This window comes from Curcuma longa, chromosome 11 (genome assembly GCF_044706935.1).
Source record: "Curcuma longa cultivar G26 ecotype Majalengka, Jawa Barat chromosome 11, ITB_CL_G26_1.1, whole genome shotgun sequence".
In the NCBI taxonomy this organism is placed as follows: domain Eukaryota; kingdom Viridiplantae; phylum Streptophyta; class Magnoliopsida; order Zingiberales; family Zingiberaceae; genus Curcuma; species Curcuma longa.
The window spans coordinates 7,733,812-7,756,718 of NC_133871.1; the positions used below are offsets into that span (position 1 = coordinate 7,733,812).

Sequence of the window (22,907 nt, forward strand, 5' to 3'; positions counted from 1 at the left end):
TCCCACATCTAAAACACATGGGAAAGATCATGAGTTTAAAAGGATGGAAAGTATTTCCATTGGCATAAGGCCTTTTGGGGAGAGCCCAAGAACAAAGTCATGAGGGCTTAGGCCCAAAGTGGACAATATCATGTCATTGTGAAGATACGAACATCCTTTTGGACCCAACAATTGGTATCAGAGCGAGACCGCTCTTCACCGGACTAACCGACGGATGAGTCATGATCCAGATCTAACCATGTGGGGACCCTCGGGAAAAACAAAGGAAGTAGGGGAGGCTCTGACCATGAGGGACATGGCAGCCGGACCATGAGAAATGGTAAGGGAGCTTCCAGTGGTCCTTTGTTTGAAGGGGGGTTGTGGCAGCCGGACCATGAGAAATGGTAGGGGAGCTTCCAGTGGTCCTTTGTTTGAAGGGGGGTTGTGGCACCGGACCATGAGAAATGGTAGGGGAGCTTCCAGTTTGGGAAGAGCCTAAGAACAAAGTCATAAGGGCTTAGGCCCAAAGGACAATATCATGCTATTGTGAAGATACGAACATCCTTTTGGACCCAACAAGTATGAGTCCTTTTGCATTAAAGTCTTCCAAGTTTGGGACGGTGCAATTGTCATAGTCATGTTGGATATAGTCGTGTCAGGGGATGCAACTAACCCATGTTTGATGTTGAAAATTTTAATTGCCTCTCCATTACTCCATTAGAAAAGGAAAAAAACATAAAAAAACAATATTTAAAAAAAATATATATATATATATATATATATATATATATATATATATATATATATATATGGTAACATAAAATATTTTCTTTCTTTTTAAATCTTTGTAGATATTAAAATATAATTTGTTGAGTCATCTTAATAACATAATATTGTGTAGGATATAATTAATGCTAAATTTTAGCATGATTTATAGACATTATGACAAATACTTTAAAAAATGAATAGTTATTTTGGTTTTGAAAAAAATTAAAAAACAATAAAATGTTGTATATATATTAACCTCTAAGGGTAAGCTAAAAAACTGATAAAGATAAAATATATGAACTAATTATAACTATAATATGAATAATAATAGTAATCTTGAATGTAACAAATATAGAGAAATAAAAAATTTGAGGGTGTAAAAAATAATAAGGCTAAAAAATTTGATAAGAATAAAATAAATGAACTAGAACATGACTGTAATCTTAATAATAAATAGCATGCTTGTGACAAATATAATATACAGAAATAAAAAAAAATTTGAGTGTGCAAAAATTAAATAATGCTAATGATAAGCCTTTGCCACCTCATGGGTTACCAAATCAAAGGATTTCACTAAAGATCTTCTAATCAAATGAAATGCATGTGATTGGTTGTGGATTTTTTTCTTAATTAACTTGGCACTTTGTAGTCGACACGTATTGCACACATGCCAAGCTCCAATCATGCACCCAACTTGTGGCCGACTCCTCTCTCAATTATTTATATGTCCTAATCACAAAAGTTCATCTTAATCTTCAAGGACCAAATTTTCTAAAGAAAAAAAAATATTTACTTTTCTTTTCTTTTCTTTTGTAAACTATTCTATAATTATAATTTGCGTAATTGCCTAAAAGGAGTTTGAGAACTTGTCTTGAAAGATTCGTACCTAATATTCCTTATGGTCTATGGAGGTTCGTCCTTCCACCTATCACCTTACACTTAGTCAAATTATGAAGTCTCCGAGACATTAACTATGTTATTAGTTTAATGGAGGGATATATTTTAATTAGTTTCATGATTAACGTGTGCCAAGTGGTGGTGAAAGGGACCATCATGATTCATGCACGCCAACACTTGTTTAATTTATGATAAACAAAATGATCCAGCTCAAGAGATTTTTTTATTTTAAATATATTAAACTACAAATCAAAATAACCTTGCTGGTACATCGATCAAATTTCATCAACTCCTGCTCTTCTAGCACAGTGATTATGTCCAAGCTCGATTAATTACGCAGTGAACAAACTAATTAATCTTAAAATAAGTAAATCAAACTCTACTAACAATATAAACATATATATCTAAATATCTAATTCGTGGAGCTGTAGAAGCAGAGCATAATAAAAGTCCTCGGTGGCTAGTGACCGTCTTTATTTATTCCTTTGGAAGGGAGCATGTGGTCCCCATGTTTCCCCACCCTACCTCGCAATCTAGTGTAGACGCCCTTCAACAACGGGCCCACCACTCGCGTGGACGGCGTCTCGGCACGCCGCCGTGAGAGACACTGCGTCGAGCCAATGACTTAGCCATGCGTTGACCGGTGCGGCTCGGCTCGGCTTCGATGCCTGGTGGAGATCGGTGTTTTATATTTAATGATTACTGTGGATTCGTGGGTCGGCGGAGGTGATCAATTCGGGAAAGGATTCTCTATTTAGGAACCAATCCATATCGAAATTCGGTAACGAAATTTATCCATACGCAGCTGTTGGAATCAAAACGGCGTGCGATGCGGTCGGTTTGGATCGCCCACTCTCGCCGCCGTTGATTCGGCATCCGTTCTCCTCCTCGTCGTTGACTGACGCTGGCCGCCCACTTCCTATGAATAAACTATGCGCCCCTGTCGCACGAAGACGTTCCGCTACCGGAAATGCGAGGGCGCCCAATTCCAGCTCACTGGTGGTCCCCGCTGCATTTCATTTCATTTCATTTCGTTTCGTAAATTAGGACGAGGGAAACACGTCGACTTGTCCGTTGCTTCGGATTCCCTACTTTTGACACTTTGGACCCTGTAGTATTATTATATTATATATTCAAGTACGACTTGCCTTTGTTTTTTTTCGCAAATAGGTCTCGAGATCTGCCCCGTCGCTCTATATAAACCCACCGCCGCTCCCCACCTTCTTCCACCGCGTTCGACGGCCCGTGCAAGACTATTCCGATGGAGGATTCCGGCGACAAGAAGAGGCATCGCCACGAGGAGGAGGAGGGGAGGGAGCTCTCCGGAGGCTAAGCGTTTCCGTGATCACGAGATCCTACTCGACATCCTCGACGAAGACCACGCTGCTTCCGGTAACGACGACGTTGCTTCGGTGATGAAGAGTCTCGAGGAGGAAATCTCGCTGCCCTCTCCGCTACCGGTTAGGGGATTCGTGGCGCCTGACCAGCCTGACTTGGGGTACCTGCTCGAGGCCTCCGACGACGAGCTCGGCCTTCCGCCGCCGGCGTCGTGCTCGTCCGAGGAAGGGTGCGAGGCTTCCGAGGCGGCGATAGCTGTTGAGGATGGGGGAGAGTTTGGCGGCGTCGGGTTTGGCCAGATCTGGGGGCTCGATGACGAGATCGACGGATATGGTGGCTTCGGGTGGGGGCTCCGGCCGGAAGAGGGGGCGGAGGACGGGTTCGTGTACGATGGCGGGCTGTTTGATTACGCCGACGACCTTTACCCGTCGTCCGATTTGGGGGAGTTCTCGTGGCGGTAATCGAGATCGCCGGAGGAAATGATAACCTGTAAAGTCTAAATTTAGATAGGAAAAAAAATGAAAGATAATAATAATAAAAGAGTATCGAAAAATCACAGAGCTCGGCCTTCGTTTTCGCCTTTTTTATTACTTGTTTTTTTTTTTAATTTTTTGCGAAGAGAAAAAAAGGGCCCGATTGAAAATGGAAAGATGTTAAATTCTGAATCTTAATTGATGTAAAATAATAACCCTGGTTTATTTATTTTTTATATTATTATAAATACTTTTACTTTTAGAGGAACCTTGGTATACCAACAAAATTATTAATATGAAAGTTAAAAGTTTGAATGATGAAAATAATATCTTATTATGATTTATATTAATCCTAAACTAATGTATGCTCTAAATTCCCAACGGCAATTATCATATCACACACTAACTTTTAAAAAATAACATATTTATTTCTATTCATAATTCTTTTTAACCAAACTAAATAAAAAAATCCTCTAGAAATTTATTTGTTTTTTTAGTTTTTTTATCAATTACATGAAAAATATATTTTTTTATTTTAATTTTACAACTACTAAAAGCGTCATGAGGATTGTGGTCCACAGGCTTAAATTGGCTTGGGCCCAAATTAGGATTTCATATTTTCTTTATAAATGTTAACAATATTATGAGTATTAAATATTTTAAAATAGTACTGAATAAAATGCATTTTATTAATTTTTATAACTTTAAAATAAAAAATGAATTTCAATATCAATTTTTAACTAATCAAAATTTTCTTATAAAATATTTTTAATTTTCAAAATTTTCTTTTAAAATTTTAATATGTATTTTTAAATTTAAATAATTACAAGCACTTTTATAAATATTGAATAAAAAAGTGTGAATAAACACTCTCGGGCATGGTGCAATAGTAAGTCTTTCAACAGATTAATCGAACATCCATGATTTAAATCTTAGTTATGCCAACGCATTACAAAAAATTGATAAAAAGAAATAATTTTATTATAATGCACAATTATAGAATAAGTTTTTCACAATCTAATTGTGTTTAGGGTATTAAATATCATTAGCACATTCAGAGCATATTGAGCTCAATTATCATTTCATCACAAATAAATTAAATAATTGATAGATTTTCCAATTGAAAATTTTTAAAGGCTCAAGATCCATCTAAAGGTTGCAAATTAAGAGGGGAGGGGTGCTCGAAGCTTCGAATCAAAATAGCCATGCATTTTAGGACTCAAGTGTCTTTTTTTATCTCCATGTCTTATAAATCTATCATAATACTTAATGAGTCCTCTAGGCTATATATCTAGATTTCACTAATTGTCTAGGAGGCCTATATAAAGGTATATATATTATCTTGAACCATTTTATATATAACGAAACAATGTTTAATTATGTGTCTAATTGTAGTTCCTAGGTAAGGGGAGTGTGATGCAAGGTTTTCAAGTTTAGGTAGCCAATCAAGGGGAAACTATGTCTTAGGGTTTTAAACCAACTAGGAAAGAATGTGTATTGTGTTGGACTTTGGAATTGCTAGAGTTGGCCATAGTTTTGAAGTACCACTAGCTACTAGATAATATTGTATTTAATATGTGCACTTGTAAATTAAAGTTGCTTACTTTACAATCTCAACATCGGCATGATGCCATCATGTAGATTAAGTCATGCATACTCCTTTCATAAAAGAATAGTTTTACACAATTACATTGTTCACAATTCAAGATGAATACAAATTTCAAGTGGACAACGACATCATGTTCTTCCTTATAATATATGCCTCAATATATATGAAGCAAAGAAACACACCACAAGTAAGTAACCTATTTATTGATTTACCCAAAACACAAAGTGAAACGTGAATCATTTAATATTTCAGAATTAGAGGTCGAATCATAGCATTGTCTTCATGATCAAGAATCTGCACAAAAAATAAAAAAAAATTCAATAGTAATTCCAATAACTGATAATAATGATGAATGTCTGAATTCCTTTGATTACTTACATGGCAATGGTAGACGTAACCTGGCTCAGCCGTGGCATCGAAAGGGTAGGGGGCGTCCCTATCGATGAGCTTGAACTGGACGACGATGGTGGTCATGCTCCCCGGTGCAATCTTCACGATGTTCTTCCACGTTCTCTCGTGCTCCGGCACGGCCGTCACCGGCCCCGTTGCGTGCTTCTTCACGTCGCACTTCGTCGCGTCGTTCTTCTCCTGCATGCACGCCTTGAATGCCTCCAGCGCCACCAGCCCTCTCACCCTCGCCGCCTGAAATGTTGCGAGGTGCAAGTGCAGCGGGTGGTTGTCCTCGGTCAGGTTGATCACCTGCCACACCTCCGTGCTCCCCGGCCTGGGCGTCTCCGTCGCCGGGTCCTCCAATCTTTTTCCGTTGATGTACAGGTTGGCCGGCTCGCCCGACGCCGTCTCGTTTTCGTACAACACGATGTACCTCTTTTTAATGGCGTCCTTCACGTTGGCCACTGGGTAATCGACTAACTTCGCCGGAACCCTTGAGTCGTCGACCGTCTTCTTCGGCGAGATGATGAACTTCATCACTTTGCTGCTGTGCGTGTTGGGCGGGTCGCCGCCCGGGAATGGATACAGAGCGCTGTTGGTCAGCCGAATGGTGGAGGTCTCCGACTCAGCGAAGTTGATGATTGCGTCGTAAATCTCGGCAGGAGCGATGAGGATGCTGGAGGCTGTGACCGGCTTGCGGTGGTAAGTGGCGTCGGAGCCGATGACGGTGAAGGGGAGGCCGTTGGAGAGGGAGAGATTGAAGTAGCGGGCGTTGCTGCTGTTGAGGATGCGGAAGCGATACTTACGGCGGCGGACGGCGAGGTAGGGCCAGGCCTTGCCGTTGACGACGATGACCTCGCCGAAGTACTCCGGCTGCCACTGCGGGTGCAGAGAGGGAACGTTGCCCGTGTAGTTCATGTAGAGGGAGCCGTCCTTGTAGAAGCTGCGGTCACCGATGACGAGGCGGCGGTCGAAGTGGCGGCCGGAGGGGAGGCCGAAGGGAGCCTCCACCAGGGGGTTGCGGATGGTGTAGGTGCCGACGAGGCCGGCGAGGATGTTGGCGCGGGTGAGGCCGAGGGTGTGGTCGTGGTACCAGAGGTTGCCCGGGTGCTGCACGTTGGGGTAGTGGTAGGTGGCCTGGGACCACGAGGGGCCCACATCGCGGAAGCCGGAGGTGAACCAGGCGAAGGAGCTGCCGTCGGACTGGGGACCGTTGACGCTGCCGTGGAGGTGGACCACGGCGGGGACGCCGCCGTGCTTGGGGACGGCGACGGGGATCTTGGGGTCCCATGGGAGGATGTGGCGCTCGGGGAGGTGGTTTTCCCACGTCACGTTGAGGGGCACCCCCTGCAGCGCCTCGATGTCTGGCCCTGGATAACTGGCATCGCGGCGGCTCTTGCCGTACACGAACACCGTCGTCTCCGGCAAGTCCCGGTGGAATTTCTGCAGATTTGAACATTCTTTTTCATTTCGCTCCACATACTTTACTTATATTTGCTAAATACCACTACGATAATTAAAATATTTATCATGGAATCTACACATCACACGTGTACTACTGCTTCGATTTCATCTTTGTCTATTATCGAAAACTACGCACATAAAATAAAATCGCTATAAATTAATATAAATTATTCATAGAAATTACCCATTTCTTCTCGTACATGCCGACTGTGAGGGCGATGGGCTTGGGTCGGCCGTCCTCAACGGCATACCCGTAGGTCTTGGGCATCGCCGGCAGCGGATCGACGTACTTCTTCAGCGAGCGAGCCACACGCTGGAGATATGCATCAGAGACAGGAGGCGGCGCTCCTATACTTCCGGTGACCTCTTCGCCGGAGATCATGAAGACGATCATAACAGCTACCAGAAACTTAGCCGCCATCATTGATCGACCCTATAACATACATCGAGAACATTAACACAAGCAAATAGAGATCGAGAGAGATCGGGATATATCGAACCGATCGAAGGCCCTACCAACACCATGCGCGCAAAGTTTGTGGGAAATCTTACAGTGCAAAGAGCTTGGTCGAGGATGTGGCGAGCACACAGAAATGGACGTCCAGGGGTTTTGCAGCTAGTGGAGTTTGCCTTGTGGCAAATCATTTTCCTAATGCTGTGTTAATCACAGGCTTAATAATTATGAGTGCAAACTCGGGTCAAAGTGGATTAGTTAGGTAAGTAATTAAGCTCGAAGTTGATGACAGGAAGCTTCAATCTGCTTGTGCTGTGAATGGGGAAGGCACAAGCCCTACGAGATATTTTATATGCAGCTCAAACATATTCAGGCCAAGTTGCATGCGCTGGGAATATAGAAGTAAAATAACAATATATATATGTATCGAGTTAGTTTAGTTCTGGAGAATTGATCAAATTAAGTTTAGCATTATGAAGATTCAACTCTATATTGGTATATAATTCAAATAATTAGTTAATTATATTTGGTGATTGAGTGCATATGGACGCACTCGATCGACATCATCATTATATATATAATTTTAGTATTAATTTGATCACGATGTGTAACCACCTTATTTATATATGTACACTGTATTGAATTTAAGATAATGTTTGTATCGTTCCCAATGGGACCGGAAAAGTTGCACCTCTCCCAGTATACGAATTCAAAGAGAGCAGATGAAGTTATGTCAGCTTGACCCGGTTTTGAGTTTAATTATTAGCATGCACGTATTTATAAGTAATTTTTTCAAAGGAAAAATAGCAAGGACTAGTGATTAATCTATAGTTTATATACTGTTTTTTTTACACTTAAATGATCGAGTTTGTTTACATATTAGCTTCTAGTTTAAGTTTTAGTAGGTAAATATAACTGTGCAACAATTTAGGTGAATTTAAAGGGACAATTATTTGATGAAAAAAATAGATGGAATATTATACTTTTAATAATAAATAAAAAAATATGATACGATGGAGGAGCATATATCATTTTGAATTTTATCCTAATATATATTAATCTGATCTTATAGTTTAAAATTTTTTATCAAACCTATATGACTATGGTAAGTTTAATAAATTTAAAACTTTGTAGTAAGTTTTGAAAGAGCTCCCGTTGACTTTCAAACCATTGGCTAGATCAAACTTTCCAAGATGTTTTGTCGACGGTCAAAGTCAATTTGGTTGACTCAGTCATCCATGTTGCGCAGTTGGCACCGCATGACATCATTTCCCATGCATGCCGATCTCTAGCTGTTCCTTTGCTCCTTCTCCTTCTCGATCCTCCTCTGCCATGCTGCGTTGCTACTCTGCAAGTTTCATCGATCGCCCTCCTTCTTCCTGTGGCGACATCGGCATACGTTATCCATTCCGGATATATATATAATTGGAAAGCTTTACTAAGTAGACAAATTTTACATAATATAATTGATTAGGATATTTACACAAATAAAATGTCCTCTCATCATTTCCTTTTTTGAGATCAACTTACTTTAGTTTTTCAAAATTTAGACGCCCAAATTGATCATGTCATTGTCAATTGATGTCTTTGTAATAAATGTTGAGACATTGGACCACATCTTTTTGAATATTAAGCGTGAATATTTTATTTTTTTAACGCATCTTAGCAATCAAATGATTAATATCATCTTTAGTTTATTATCTTTTAAATAAATATTATATATATTTTTGTCTGAGTTGTCTAAGTTAAAGATATTGCTTTCCATATTTGGTACAAAATAAACATTTAAAATAAATTAATATTTGTTATTCTTAAGTGGATGAGAATGTTAACTTTATCCTTTATGTTGATCTTCGATTCATTTCTAAAGAATACATTACTACTAACTAATTCATCAAACTTTACAAACATGTTTCTTTTTTCACACATGGTTGTTTACACCGTGTGAAAGCATCACATTTTATCTTCGTTTTTCTCATTATCTTTATATGCTAGCAGTAGGATGTCATCTTCTTCTCTTCTTTCTTCCAGATCTTTCATGTATTTTATTCTTAAATTATTTATATTTTTTTAGCATAATATCTAAACTTATAACAATTATAGCACTTAATTTAAGATTTCTCATACCTCAAGTTTGTATATCTTCTTCGATATCCTTTTGTTGAGTTTTCTTCTCTTTTATCATTGTTATTGGAACTCTATCCTTGCTCACTAGCATAACCTCGTCGTAAATTCCATAAGCTGCCAAATTTTTATGTTAACATCAACTATTAATCTATTTTTATTATGAACAAATTAAAGTATCATTATGAATAAATTAAAGTGCAAATTAATATTTGCACATCACCCTAATTTATCTATTATTTAAATAAAAAATTATAAAATATAATTTAAAATATTAATAGATATTTTTTATTCATCAAACAATCATTAAATTAAATTTATCAATATAATACTAATAATAAATCTTTTACATCCAAAACTAACTACACATTTTATTCAAAATATTAAATTTTAAAACTAATAGAATCTTGTAAAATAAAAACTCAAACCGCATGCGACCATTTGCAAATCGGCCGATTGCGAACCGACGGCCTAGCGAGGCAGTGCCGCCAGGTGAGGCTATAAGAAGGCGGTGTTGTGGAGAGGGAATAAATAAGAAATAGCTAGGTTACCTTTAAGCTCCTCCTTGCTTGCTGTCAAAAGGGAAGAAATCAGTTTCTGGAGTATAGCCGAGTTGGTTATGATGGAGCAGACTTGCAGAAGAGGATAAGGGTTTGAATCTCGACGAAGTCAAGATAATACCCTCCTCTATGGTGCTGCAATTTTTCGATTTACCTCCTTACAGATGGTAATGGAGCCGATTGTGTGGGACCGTTGGGATGGTGGATTCTATCTTTTTTTTATAGAAGAATGTTGCAGAGAAGGAATAACCTTGGTGTTGCATGTGGGGAGGGAAGGAACCTTTTCCTCTCTTTTTCTTCCGTTAATGAACTCTATCTCACCCCATCCAAATAGAGCATAAAGAATTGACGGTCGGAAAGTAAAGTTTAGGTTATAAAAGAAATAATTTGATAGAATGACATTTTTAAAATATGTCATGGTAATGGTAATGGTAGGAGGTCTAATTTGATATTATTTTAAAAATGATAATTAGATTTAATAAGTGTCCTTATAAAATATTTATAATTACATTTTAAAATAAATGTAAATATCACTTATTTCTAAAAAATGATAAATCTCAGTCAGTCGCATTAACTCAATCCCTTGGGGGTGACCGATCCGGTCCCACAAAAGTTTTCCATTGGTCACCAGAATAAATCGGGAAAATATCACTTATTTATTAAAAAAAATGATAATCCCAGTAGTCACATCTCTTGGGGTGGAAAAATGATCGATAAATCCCAATCAGTCTCATGGACTTAATCCTTGGGGTGGCACATGAACTTATTTATAGTACGTAGTGCATGTGTTTAATTTTTCATGTATTGTTGATTGACAGATGCATTTGGATTGTGAAGGAATCGGAGGATGCATGTCTAATTTCAGTCTAATTAACACATATAATATAATAATATCGCCAATATTGTTTTATGAGATGGAAAAGATGTAAGCTAACATTTGGCAGATGCTTGAGTATTTATTATACTATTGTCATTGTTTTTTCAAGAAGTTTTAATTGCTAACATCAAGCCTCTTACTCTTTTTATAATTAAGAAGCTAGAGTTGTTTAGATCTAGCTACGACATTGGAGTAAAATTAAACAAAGTAGACTTTTTTTTAAAGTTTTTTTAGATCGATCGAGGTTAATTAATAGTTTAATTTGGACGAATTGAATCAGGATTTTTAAAAAAAACCTATTAGACTTGATTTTGATTGAATCTAACTTGTTTAAGATTTATTAATAAATTTTGATCAAAATTTATAAAGAATTTAAATATTTTTGAAAATTTAAAATTTTAGCATAGATAATAACAGAAGAGTATAAGAAAATTATTGATATTGTGATCTTAAAATTTTTACTCTAACATATTATTTCTATTGTATATATAGTTTTAAAGTTTAGGTTATTAAAGAAGTGTAAGAATTATGTTCGATTAATGTGGGTAGTATTATTGTGGTCGTGGAATCATTCATGGCGGACGTTGACTGTAAAATAATTGAAATCCTACTTTCCGTGATCTTATCCCATTTCGTGGAAGTTACATTTTCTCACTCGTATCGTCAACGTTCAAAGTCAATTAAGGCTCTGGTATCATTCATGGCACCATTTTCTTTGCTTGCCATTTAATTTAATCCTTGACTTTAAGTTCCTCCTCTCGGCTCTCTCTACCTCTGCAACCCATTGATCGAGTTCGATGGCATCATTCTCCACGCCGATCTCTGTTCCTCTCCTCCTCCTCCTCCTCCTCCTCCTCTGCCATGCTGCGTTACTACTCGGCAAGTCTCAGTGCCCTCCTTCTTCCTGTGGCGACATCGACATACGATATCCCTTCCGGCTAAGCAGCGACCCTGACGGATGCGGCGACAAAGACTTCGAACTCGTCTGCGAAGGAAACCGCACAGTCTATAGTGACTCCTATTCTGAGAAGTACTTGGTCACTGAGATCTCAAATGGAGCCCTCCGGCTCATCTACAGTGGTTTCTTGTCGGACACGAATTGCCTTCTTTCCAACCATTCTTTCAAGAGCAATACATTTTATAATAATTACGGCAGGTTATGGGCCAGTTTCATGAACTGCACGCAGGAGGTAGAAAGTAAGGAGTATGTGGCAGTCCCTTGCCTCAGCGGCAGCAGCTCAACTACATACGTCCTCGTTAACAGCAACTCGTATCAATTATTGTATCTCAAGAACTCATGTAGCTTCTTAACCTCTGTGCCAGTCGAGAACTTGCTAAGTCCAGGTGATCACGACATCTTTAAACTCCTACGAAAGGGATTCGTGGTATACTGGACTCCAATACACTCCGTGAAATACTGTTGGCAACAAAACAAGTAATCAGGATTGTACATTGATCTTCTCGCCTTCACTTGGTTAATTTTAATATCTCGATCGTTGTTTTCATCAATTTGTTTTTCAATTTTCACGTGTGAATGCAGGAACGCTTTTGAAACTCTTGGAGGCACATCAATTGGTCTTAGTCTCCTTTACAAGATTGTCGATGCCATCGTTTTAGGGCTTCAATTCCTGTCGTGCGTCAGCAATAATGAGGACTTAGAGTTCGTTGTTAGTATACTCACCGCTATCTTGGGGTATCCCATTCTTGCCTTACTAGGTGAATGATCTATTGCTTTTATATATATCGTCATTAAATTAATTGAACAATATATACGTACGTCTAATCGCTCTCAGTTTTGCCAATATTGTAGCCGCCAGATTCATATTGGCACCTCTATGTGTCTATGGATTCCTCGTGCTCAATTGCTGGAGGAGAATCAGGGCCCCCGAGGACGCCGTGGAGAAGTTCCTTCGCAACCAACAGCAATCTCTTTCGCCCACGCGCTACGCCTACAGTGACATCGTCGCCATCACCGGCCACTTCAGGGAAAAGCTAGGCCAAGGCGGCTTCGGCGCCGTCTTCAAGGGCCACATCATGGGAACATACCCTGTCGCCGTTAAGCTCCTGGGCGGATCCAACTTCCACGGCGAAGATTTCATCAACGAGGTGGCCACCATCGGAAGAATCCACCACCTGAACGTCGTGCGCCTGCTCGGGTTTTGCTCGGAGGGATCGAAGAGGGCGCTGGTCTACGAGTTCATGCCCAACGGCTCGCTCGACAAGTATATTTTCCCCTCCGACCGCAACGGAGCATGCAGCAGTAGACGCCGCCTCAGTTTGCACAAGCTCAATGAGATTGCCTTGGGCGTGGCCAGAGGCATCAACTACCTCCACACCGGATGCCACATGCAGATCTTGCACTTCGACATCAAGCCGCACAACGTTCTCCTCGATCATAATTTCACCCCCAAGGTTTCAGATTTCGGACTGGCAAAGCTCTGCCCCAAGGACTGTAGCCTAGTCTCTATGAGTGCCGCAAGGGGGACGATAGGATATATCGCTCCTGAGTTGGTCTCCAGAAGCTTTGGGATCATATCGTACAAGTCCGATGTGTATAGTTTTGGGATGTTGCTCTTGGAGATGGCTGGCAGGAGGAGGAATGTGGATCACAAAGCAGAGAATTCGAGCCAGATTTATTACCCTTCGTGGATTTATGATCAACTCGTGCAACTACAGGAGCTTGGAGGAGCAGAGGCTGATGATATAATTAACGTAGAAATTGATGAAATCGAGAGAAAGTTGTCCATGGTGGGACTCTGGTGCATACAGATGAAGTCATGTGATCGTCCCTCCATGAGTGAGGTTGTGGAGATGCTGGACGGGAATATAAACAACATCCAGATGCCACCCAAGCCATTCTTTTCCTCCACAGAATCACAATCGGATTTCGTAAAGTTGTCGTGTATGCAGTCATCTTCTATTGGCCGGTTGCTCGGTATCTCAGAGAAGGATGATCTTTCCGAACTCGCATAGCATGATAATTAAGTTTGTTCAGATATAATATGTTTTCATGTATTGATCATTATGTACTCGACAGGCTTGCTCATCTTAGTTATTGTCCAATCTAAGCTAATTTTTGGTAGATGCTCGAGTGACTCTGACGTATTTATACGTAATATTGCCATTGTTTTATCAAGAAGTTGGTAACATCAAACCACTTTCAGGTAGGACAACTGAGTAATATTTGGGTTTTAATTAAATTGGCTAACTGACAAGTTAACAAAAACAGTTTGTACATAATCATTGTAAAAGACTATTTTTATGACTAAAATTCATGATTATAAGATCATACAACAACAAATTTATGGTTGCACTAAGATTTTTTATAGTCAAATCTAACAAAACTTCCTTTATTTGTACGATAAGCTTCTATCGTTGATAAACTCAATGGAGGAGCCATGAAGAATATCAAGGAACTAATGATTCCATTAAAAAATACTAATATTGGGACGTAGACTCTTTTTTCTATAATCAATTGAGTGTAAGAAATCATCAAATCCAAGATGGAGATAGCAATTTGACCTTGGGAGAATTGAATTGTGCCATCAAGAAAAATGCTCACGCAATTAACAATAACAAAAGAGGGTCTGGCAGATATCTTCTCCCTTTTTAACATTACACGCCAACAACAACACTGTCCGGATTGTTTGATCTGAATGATTCAAGATCAGAGCATGAAAAACGTTTTCATGAAATGTCATTCAATATGTTGCATAACAGATGAACACAAACTATCATATATTTGAACTTGAAGTTGAAGGGTAGCTGAGCATTAAGCAAATAAGTGAACAGAAATGTGTAAGATTTAAACTTAAAATTGCACATTGATAAAAGTTTACAAGTTATGGCAACCAATTAAGGCTCAACCACATAGCATCAGAACAAAGAATCAACTTTTATCAGACATCATGTTGACAGCAGTATCTTCATCTCCTACCCATCTTTAGTCGGAAGCAGCATGGAGCTTGTTTGCGGAAATGGATCTTAGACAGCCTTTGGAGTAAAATCACGATGTTTCTCCATTAGATCTATCCACAGTAGATAATCTCAACCTGCAAGAAGGTACAAATAAAAAGCTTCACATTATATAATACAAGCAACCACAGACGAGGCTAATTGACGGGCTTCTAATTATAATGGTGCGGATTGACAAATGATTGGCAAGGCAAATACCTTAAGGGCTTGCGTTGGGTATTGGTGGTCGTCATAGGAGCCCACGCCAAAGATGGAGCAGACAGTTCTTCAGTACTTCCATTCTGTGTGTTATTTCCGCAGGACATTCCATCTTGGGTCACTGTCTTACCAGAATGACATTGTTCCGCAGAGCAACCAGCAGCAGGAGCAGAAAGTTCCTTTGCCGAAGATGGTGCAGAAGGTTCTATGGTGCTTCCATCCTGTGCGTTACTGCCGCTGTATATTCCTGCTTGAGTCACAGTTTGACCAGCGTAAGAAGGTTGCTCTGAGCACTGTGATTCAAAATATTCAAGCTCATCCAGCCCCTCAGATAGAGCTGCAAGGTTGCCAGGCTGCACACTTGTTAGTTTGTTAATTGCCCATGCCTCTGCCTCTTTCGAGCACAAAGATTGTGTAGAGATGCCAAATGCAGCATCAGCTGAAGTTTCAGGCTTTGTTAGTGGTTTAGCTGTCTGAAGCTTCATATCAATAGGATTGCTATAGGTACCGCCTTCCATGCATCTTCTCTTCCTTGAATCGTCAGGCACATAGGTGACCCCGTTACAAGAGTATGGAAATTCCATTTCAGTCGGTTTCAAAGAAGAATCAGCCACTTGGTTTATTTTAGTATCATTCTCCTCTGTTGTATCATCTAAGACATTTCTCTTTTTTGATTTTGATTCAATGGAACCAGTAGACGTAATTTCAGCCAGCTGTTTTGTATCAGTACATTTGTCAACCACATTAGCCATAGCCTCAGCAGCCTTTCCAGCCTGAACTCTATTTGAAGCCCTGCCTCTAGAAATGTCATGACCCTCCAAACCCGCAACTACTTTAGAAGGACGAGAAGGCCGCACACCACCAGGGAAAACAAATGATGGAACATTTCTTCGTTTTATGTGGGTAACTCGAATCTCCATTCCAGGTTTCCACAAGGTATACAAGCCTACAGAATGCTTAAACTCTTCCACAGTTGCCCTTATGTCAAATTGCTCACCTTCTTGTACTGGTACTCCTTGTTTTCTCTGAAGGCCCATGAAGTAACAACAATGAAATGATCTAGACTTGTCTGAAAAATCAAGTGGACAAGGGTGACACTGAAGCATGCCAAAAGTATGTCTTTCGATCTGCAAAATAAGTTCCAAGTTGTCAAAAATAATTTGACAACCAACTAAATAAAGTTCACTTTAGCACTTTACCTTTAGGGTCAGTGTGCGAAGACGTGATTGTACCCAACCTTTCCAGTTCCTAAGGTCAGATTCATTTTCAGCAGTTATGTCAATCTCGAGATAATTCTTGTAGGCTTCAAAAAAAGGATAAGGCTCAAATAGACTATCCCAGTCAACTTTGCTAGCCTCCATTGCCTGACACATTGTCCACCGTAAGGCACTTTGAAGAGAGAAAATTGGTGAAGAAGATTGGTTATGACATGGATATAACCAAATATTTACAATAGAACATTGGATAAGGATTGCTGATAAGCTAAAAAATTTCTGAAATAGTTCATCATCAACCCTTATTTGTTCTAACTATTTGACGTCAAGTATATGAACTTTACGCCAACATTAGTTTATACAAGGGTATTTCACTAGAAATATTTAAATCAATTAAATTATTATTCATTATATAAATAAAAATAATTTTTTAAAAATTACATTGATGATATTTACTTTGGTGTCCCTCACATCCTAACACCTTTCACTTCAGTCTAATCCATTCTATTCATTTAAATATAAAATTTACTATTCACATTTAAACAAGTCTAACACCATTTTAAATATTTTCTCCCATTTAATCATCTAGTTTTGCAGCTAAATTATTCATAAACATTAGTGTTTTTATTTTACTTTATCATTTCTAGTAACTCCACAAATCCATCATAGTATTCTCATATCTACTACATTATCTTTCTGTGCAAGCTACTTTCTACCAGTGCAACATTCTAATTCATAAAATATAGCATGTGGTACTACAGCCTTATAAAATCTTCCATTTAGACAAAAAGATACATGACAATGAGACAACACTCCAAGAGACTCCATTTTTGACCAATCGTCCTTTATATATCTCAATTAAAATTCATTTCTTTGTTGAATAAAAAAAAGGCAGCCCGGTTTATAGATTATCTTACCATTAAACTACATTTAACATATTCAGTTTTAGTTCTACTTATCATAAAACATTTTATATTTACTAAAGTTTTTCACCACAATTTATGCTTTGAATTTATTCCAATTACTCTCATCAATTAATATAATATAATTTGTAAATAGCGTACACTGAGGTTTACCTTGGATTTGATTGGTTAGCTCATCTACTACTATCATAAAAAGATGGCCATTTGAAGTAACAACTTGATGTAGACCTACAACTATGGACAATTCATTTGTCTCACTCACAATAACTTTAACACTAAGCCCAGTGCACGAAACTCCCGCTAATGAAGGGTCCTCGGAAAGAATCTATTGTATCTTATCCTACTTTGCAAAAGACTGTTTTTGAGACTCGAACCCACGACCCTAACTCTAACACTATTTAACAGGATTACCATGTTGATAGTGTCGATATGTTTAGGCAATTAAACATGGGTTGTTTGAGCCTAATACATGCCTCACCTTTTCATCTGGGTTTGGGACTGGCATTAGTTGTTTTTGTTGAATCTATCTATGCTTAAAATTTCTTATAGAGCATCACACTTTGTAACTAAATTTCCCTCTGTGAGGAATTAGATATATTATTCTGAACCCTTTTTGGAAACTACCACACTGCTCTTAGTGATATTATGCTACTAAAAAGAAAAGGCTAACATAAGTATAAAAGCTCATGAATGATGCATCAATATGCCATAATAGACTATCAATATGCTATAATAGAATATGTATTTTTGAAATTCAAACTTACACTTGTAAACAACATAATGCAAATTTAAATGCTAGAGATGATTATCATATTGGGAACAGTACAGAAAATGATATCACATAATGTACCTCACACATCTGATTTCCACGCTGAAATTCTTCCAACATGACCCGCAATGTGCTTGATGATACATTGTAGCTAGAATTCATACAAGGATATGCAGGTGTTATTATGGGCATTTGGTGATGTCTATCTCTGAAATTTCGTCTGGGATCCCAGATAGGAAGTCCAAGAGTACCCTCTTGAATCTCACAAAGCATCACAGGGTTTGGCCACCGCCATTGGGTGTAGACACGGAAAAAGCGCGATACTAGCATGCTTGGCAGTGCATTTGGGTATAATTGGCATATTCGAGCAACAAGTAATGCCCAATTTATACCACCAAGGAACCCTGCAACCTGATAAAAATGAAGGAAAAGCAATGAGGAAAAACTCTTCATGTGACAAAGGAAAGAAATCTATGTAAAATATGAAAACCATACATTCGAATATACTCCACGTCGCTTTGCCCAAAACTTCATGCAGCGCAAAGTTGTCCGAAAGCTCTGGAGCAAACAAAATTAAACTATTAAATTGTTCAAAGTTCACTAAATTGAATAGAAGTGCAACATAGGGTGTGAGGGAACAAAAGAACATTGCACATTGTGCCATTGCACATTCTCCTTGCAGGTTTCATGATATCAAAATACAAGGGACTGTGGTAAAAAGACACCTGAATATTTGGCACCAAGCGTAAAATTTGATCTGTGACTCTACACCCATTCAAACTGCGAACAGTCTGCTCATCAGCATTTTGTAATATGGAGTCCTGTGAGATATCTAGGTCCTGACAAGCATAGAAATGAGAGACAATAAACCAATCGAATGCATTGCAGTGTTACAAAAGCACATCGATTTAAGTTTAGTCATTCTGGAAAAAAGGAAATACGACAATAAGCATTCAATCAGCATAAGTGCCACAATAGGATCACACATGATGAAATGCAACATACAAAATAGTTTTATTTTACTAGTAAATATGTACACTCTTTAATACCAAACTGAATTCCCAATTATAGCCCACTAAAAACTTAACACGAATTTATCATGGCCAAGAAGGCATGAAGAATAACTTTCTCAATCAACAAAGGAAATGTTTTGATGCCCAAAAAGTGAACCTTCTTCACACTGGTGATTTAACATATTTAAGTTCAAAACATTTAAAACTACAAACTGAACCAACTTTACCAGTAAAGAGAGAGGGGAAAAAAGAGAACATACTTCAGGTATGACCCAAAGTGTTAGCTTAGCATATAGAAGATCTATGGAAACTCCATTAAGCTTGAACTTCATTACAGGGACATGAGCATCTGGGACAGGGTGCAGTTCTGTCACTTCTGGCATCTCAAACAACATATTATGCAGTTCTTTGAAGAAATCTTCCTGTAAAAACATTCAAAAATAGATTGTAGATATAAGTGCTTATTTCAAATCATCATCATCACAGTTGTGCTTGAGGATGGCTACCTGAATATTATTCCTCCAGTATATTGCATGTTAAATGCTTAAGTCAAATAAAGTGGAAAAAAAGAACAATGTCTATATCAATCTTACTTCTCTAGTAGCATGCCTTGGACCCACACACAAAGTGTCTATATCAGCACCAGGCCCGTGCACCTAAGATTAAGAAAAAAGAGAGTATATATAACACCAAACATTATAGAATTGGCACAAAGTCAGAAAATTTCAGATGTTCAAATAATTTCTGAGAAACAGACTGTACAAGTACATTTTGACCCTTAACCACTCATTATCAATCAATACCAAATAAAAAAACTCACAAAACATATGAATCTGTCATAATAATTCCTCATATCCTACTAGATAAAATGATTCTCAATATGTTTTGTAGCTAGAGTGGAGTTATAATCTGATGAAAATTCAGCATTAATGATTAGTAAGTGACCAAAAGTGCCATAAAATAGCAATTTTTTAGGGAAATACGAATTTGCAGTCCTAACTGGAGTATAATTTGATCAATTAAAACTACAAACCTAAAGAATCAGTTGCTAGCCTCTTTGTGTGTCAATATGCGTCACACTTTTAATAAGAATAGGCAATAAACATTGCACATTGCACATTGGACTCCACCTAACAAAGTTTGTGACCAGAAAATTGGGCATTATGGAGGTTGACAGTTACAATGCCTTTATACAGAGAAAATCTTGTTGATAATGATGTCTCAAGCAAACTCAAAAAATGAAATAACAGAAATAAGTTTCAACTACCTAGGATCAGTTTCATTATCATTACTAGTCATTGAGCTGTGTATTATGGTATGTTTTATGGGTTTGAGAAAGAACCAAAGTTGTAACACAGTAGAAACAACCAAGAGAGTGAGAAAAGCATGCATCTTATTATATTGTCAAGGTCACAAAGCATTTATAAAGTTAACAATTTGTCATGTAAGTATTCAGATTAGTTCAACACTTGGATGTAATTTCCTATTCATGCCTCCAATATGTCTATCATTGTGGACAAAGTAAAGATGAGAATACCCCAAGTCGGTAAGACCCAAAAGTAAATATCTTCGCATTTGCCTCTTGGACAAACTGCTCATTGAATCCCTTGGCCCTGCTAACTTTCTTTATCCAGAGCTTTACAGTCTGTTGTAAAACCGCATACATCATTACCCGCAAAAGGCATAAAATGCGTAACAAAGACATCAGTAACAGATCGCCAACCTGATCCAATCTTCCCAGAACCTCTTCTCTGGAGACAGCTTCTTCCTGGCTTTCATACAACCCAGCATCCTCAAGATACTGATACAAATATAATATTTATTACAACAACGCATTCATTGACAACAAGGTTAAGGGAAATCATCCTGTTTACAGGGTCGAACCTTCTCCAGTTCCTGGGTCTTGTTGATATCATACTCCGTTGGCCCACTCCATGAGATTGGCTCGGTGACCCCAAGGAAACCGTTAGTCCGTTTAGCAACTCCAGAGCTCTCCATGGGTAATAAATAACCCTTGCCAAAAAGATCTGATTTTTTATATTTCTGATATGTACCCAGGCTGGTCAATAGAATTACTAAACCAAATCAAAATCCTACACCTCTGGATTCAATTACAAGAGGAAAAAACTGATTTTTTTAAAAATATCTTTATATCCTAAATTTCAGACAATGAGCATCTACTGATGAAGGATACGAAGAGGCAGAAAGGAGCGAAAAAAAAACTGCAACACCATGAAATGACTAGTTACAAATACAAAGAAGAAAATAATCCATCCAGTTCAAACGGGAGGCTTGATTTTACATATAGATCTCATAGCCTAAGCACGACAATGCACCCAAAAGTAAATAACCACCAACAGACATTCCGAACACCCTCTCTTCGCTCCGCTCTATCTCTTATAAACGAGATAAACAATCCGAACCAAATCCCAGACAATCGAAGAAAATAGGGCAGATCCTCCGAGAGAAAAACTTGCCGCGATCGCGCTGCCTCTTGCACCCTTGCTCAGCCTCGCCGATGAGAATATCCGGCGATGGCGATCTCGTCTTCCCAGTATCGAATCGAAGGAGAGGAGGCTCTACGAGAAAGCCCTAGCGAATTGGGGAGGACGATTCCGAGATCTTTTGTCAAGAACAAGAAGCTTCGCGGCCGCTGCTCGAACCCAACTCGAGTTACTTATACAACTCGACGTAAACCATTGGCTCGATCCGTAAATTTAACGGGTTGCTGCACCTACTGATTCAATCCTACCAGAATTATACCCACCTTTCTCGTGCTGATAATTTTGAAAGGGCCCAGTTACCCAATGGCGTTGTTTCTGGGGACGCGGAGGAAATCTATCCTAATTTGTTTAATAAAATTTCTATAATTGGATTTTAAATTACAAAGACGGAAATAAATGATAGATACTCAAATGTCTCTTTATAGTTTAGTATTTTTTTAATTAAAAACTAAATTAATATTTGAACAAATAGATATTAATATTTCTTATTTTAAATTTATCCTTTCTATTCTCATATTTTAGTTAATTCTTTTAATACTTCGAATTTTCTTTCCTGTCACGCGATTAGGGCACAAACTGATCTTTGTCGGACTTGTAACGGATACAATTTGAGGGCCCATTTTGCTTAATTTGTAACGGATCTTTAAATTTGTGGGCCCGTTATCTTCAGTGAGTTGGGCTCAACGGGCCTTTGGAAATCCAGTGAAACGGTGGCATGTTATTTATTATTTATACACATAAAATTTTAATAAATATAAATTTTAGAATATTTATTTGAAAATTTAATAGCAACTTGGAAGGGAGGGAGCTTTGGGAGCCCTCCTCCTATTCCCACTCGCTGCCGCGTGCCTTTCGGCGAGAGCAGTGCCGCTTGAGCTGCGCGTTGGCATTCTGGTGACCGCTCGCAGCTCAAACAGTGACAGCGCACGCGGTAGGTGTTCGCCAAATTGCCCCTGTGACGGGAAAGCTACCTCCAATGTAATAGGTGTTCGACGGATTGTCTCAACCAACAATAACTCTTTAATCAACAGGTGCCGCTCTCTCTGAGTCTCGCTGATCAATTCAAAATCCCAGCAATCGTACCGATTTTGTCTATTAATTGCGCTAGTGCTTTCTTTCCACGTCCACGTTTGATTTGCTCGATCGGCTGTGGAGCCGTCTGCTCCCTGTGATCGACAAATCAGAGCTCGCGTTCGATACTTTTAGCTTGGTGGTGGAGGTAAAGGACACAAAGTCTGTCGGGCAGTGCTGTCGCAGCAAGCAGTAAGCTTTAAATCCTTAAACTTTCAGTTGATTATTGAGCTCTGCCGTGGAAAAGTCTACGTGAAAGTTGCACGTAGCACAGATATTTTGACAAGTCTCCGTGCTTAATCATGCA

At 38.7% G+C, this 22,907-nt stretch overlaps 3 protein-coding genes and 1 pseudogene across 4 annotated transcripts; 2 read left to right on the top strand and 2 right to left on the bottom strand.

The window, feature by feature from the left end:
* Positions 1-2,889: 2,889 nt before the first annotated feature.
* On the top strand, positions 2,890-3,538 carry LOC141840980 (uncharacterized; annotated as a pseudogene).
* Positions 3,539-5,107: 1,569 nt separating this feature from the next.
* Positions 5,108-7,545, bottom strand: LOC141838875 (multicopper oxidase LPR1 homolog 1-like). 2 transcript variants are annotated; one of them, XM_074726481.1, is made up of 4 exons: positions 7,471-7,545; positions 7,103-7,351; positions 5,443-6,897; positions 5,108-5,358 (listed from the first exon to the last, which is right to left on the bottom strand). In XM_074726481.1, exons 2-4 carry the CDS (start codon positions 7,340-7,342, stop codon positions 5,305-5,307), a joined length of 1,749 nt encoding a protein of 582 aa, XP_074582582.1. In that variant the 5' UTR covers positions 7,343-7,351; positions 7,471-7,545; the 3' UTR covers positions 5,108-5,304. The 2 variants fall into 2 exon arrangements, with proteins under 2 accessions (XP_074582582.1, XP_074582581.1); XM_074726480.1 differs by having other exon boundaries at positions 7,435-7,477.
* Positions 7,546-11,705: 4,160 nt separating this feature from the next.
* Positions 11,706-13,984, top strand: LOC141838876 (rust resistance kinase Lr10-like). Its single transcript, XM_074726482.1, has 3 exons — positions 11,706-12,368; positions 12,474-12,649; positions 12,744-13,984. The coding sequence occupies exons 1-3, from the start codon at positions 11,731-11,733 to the stop codon at positions 13,904-13,906; spliced, it is 1,977 nt and encodes a 658-aa protein (XP_074582583.1). The 5' UTR covers positions 11,706-11,730; the 3' UTR covers positions 13,907-13,984.
* Positions 13,985-14,654: 670 nt separating this feature from the next.
* LOC141838803 (nuclear poly(A) polymerase 1-like) lies at positions 14,655-21,694 on the bottom strand. Its single transcript, XM_074726384.1, has 11 exons — positions 20,910-21,694; positions 20,749-20,826; positions 20,563-20,670; positions 19,619-19,681; positions 19,286-19,447; positions 18,738-18,851; positions 18,508-18,570; positions 18,094-18,423; positions 16,306-16,470; positions 15,107-16,233; positions 14,655-14,985 (listed from the first exon to the last, which is right to left on the bottom strand). The coding sequence occupies exons 1-11, from the start codon at positions 21,021-21,023 to the stop codon at positions 14,940-14,942; spliced, it is 2,370 nt and encodes a 789-aa protein (XP_074582485.1). The 5' UTR covers positions 21,024-21,694; the 3' UTR covers positions 14,655-14,939.
* Between the last annotated feature and the right edge of the window lie 1,213 nt (positions 21,695-22,907).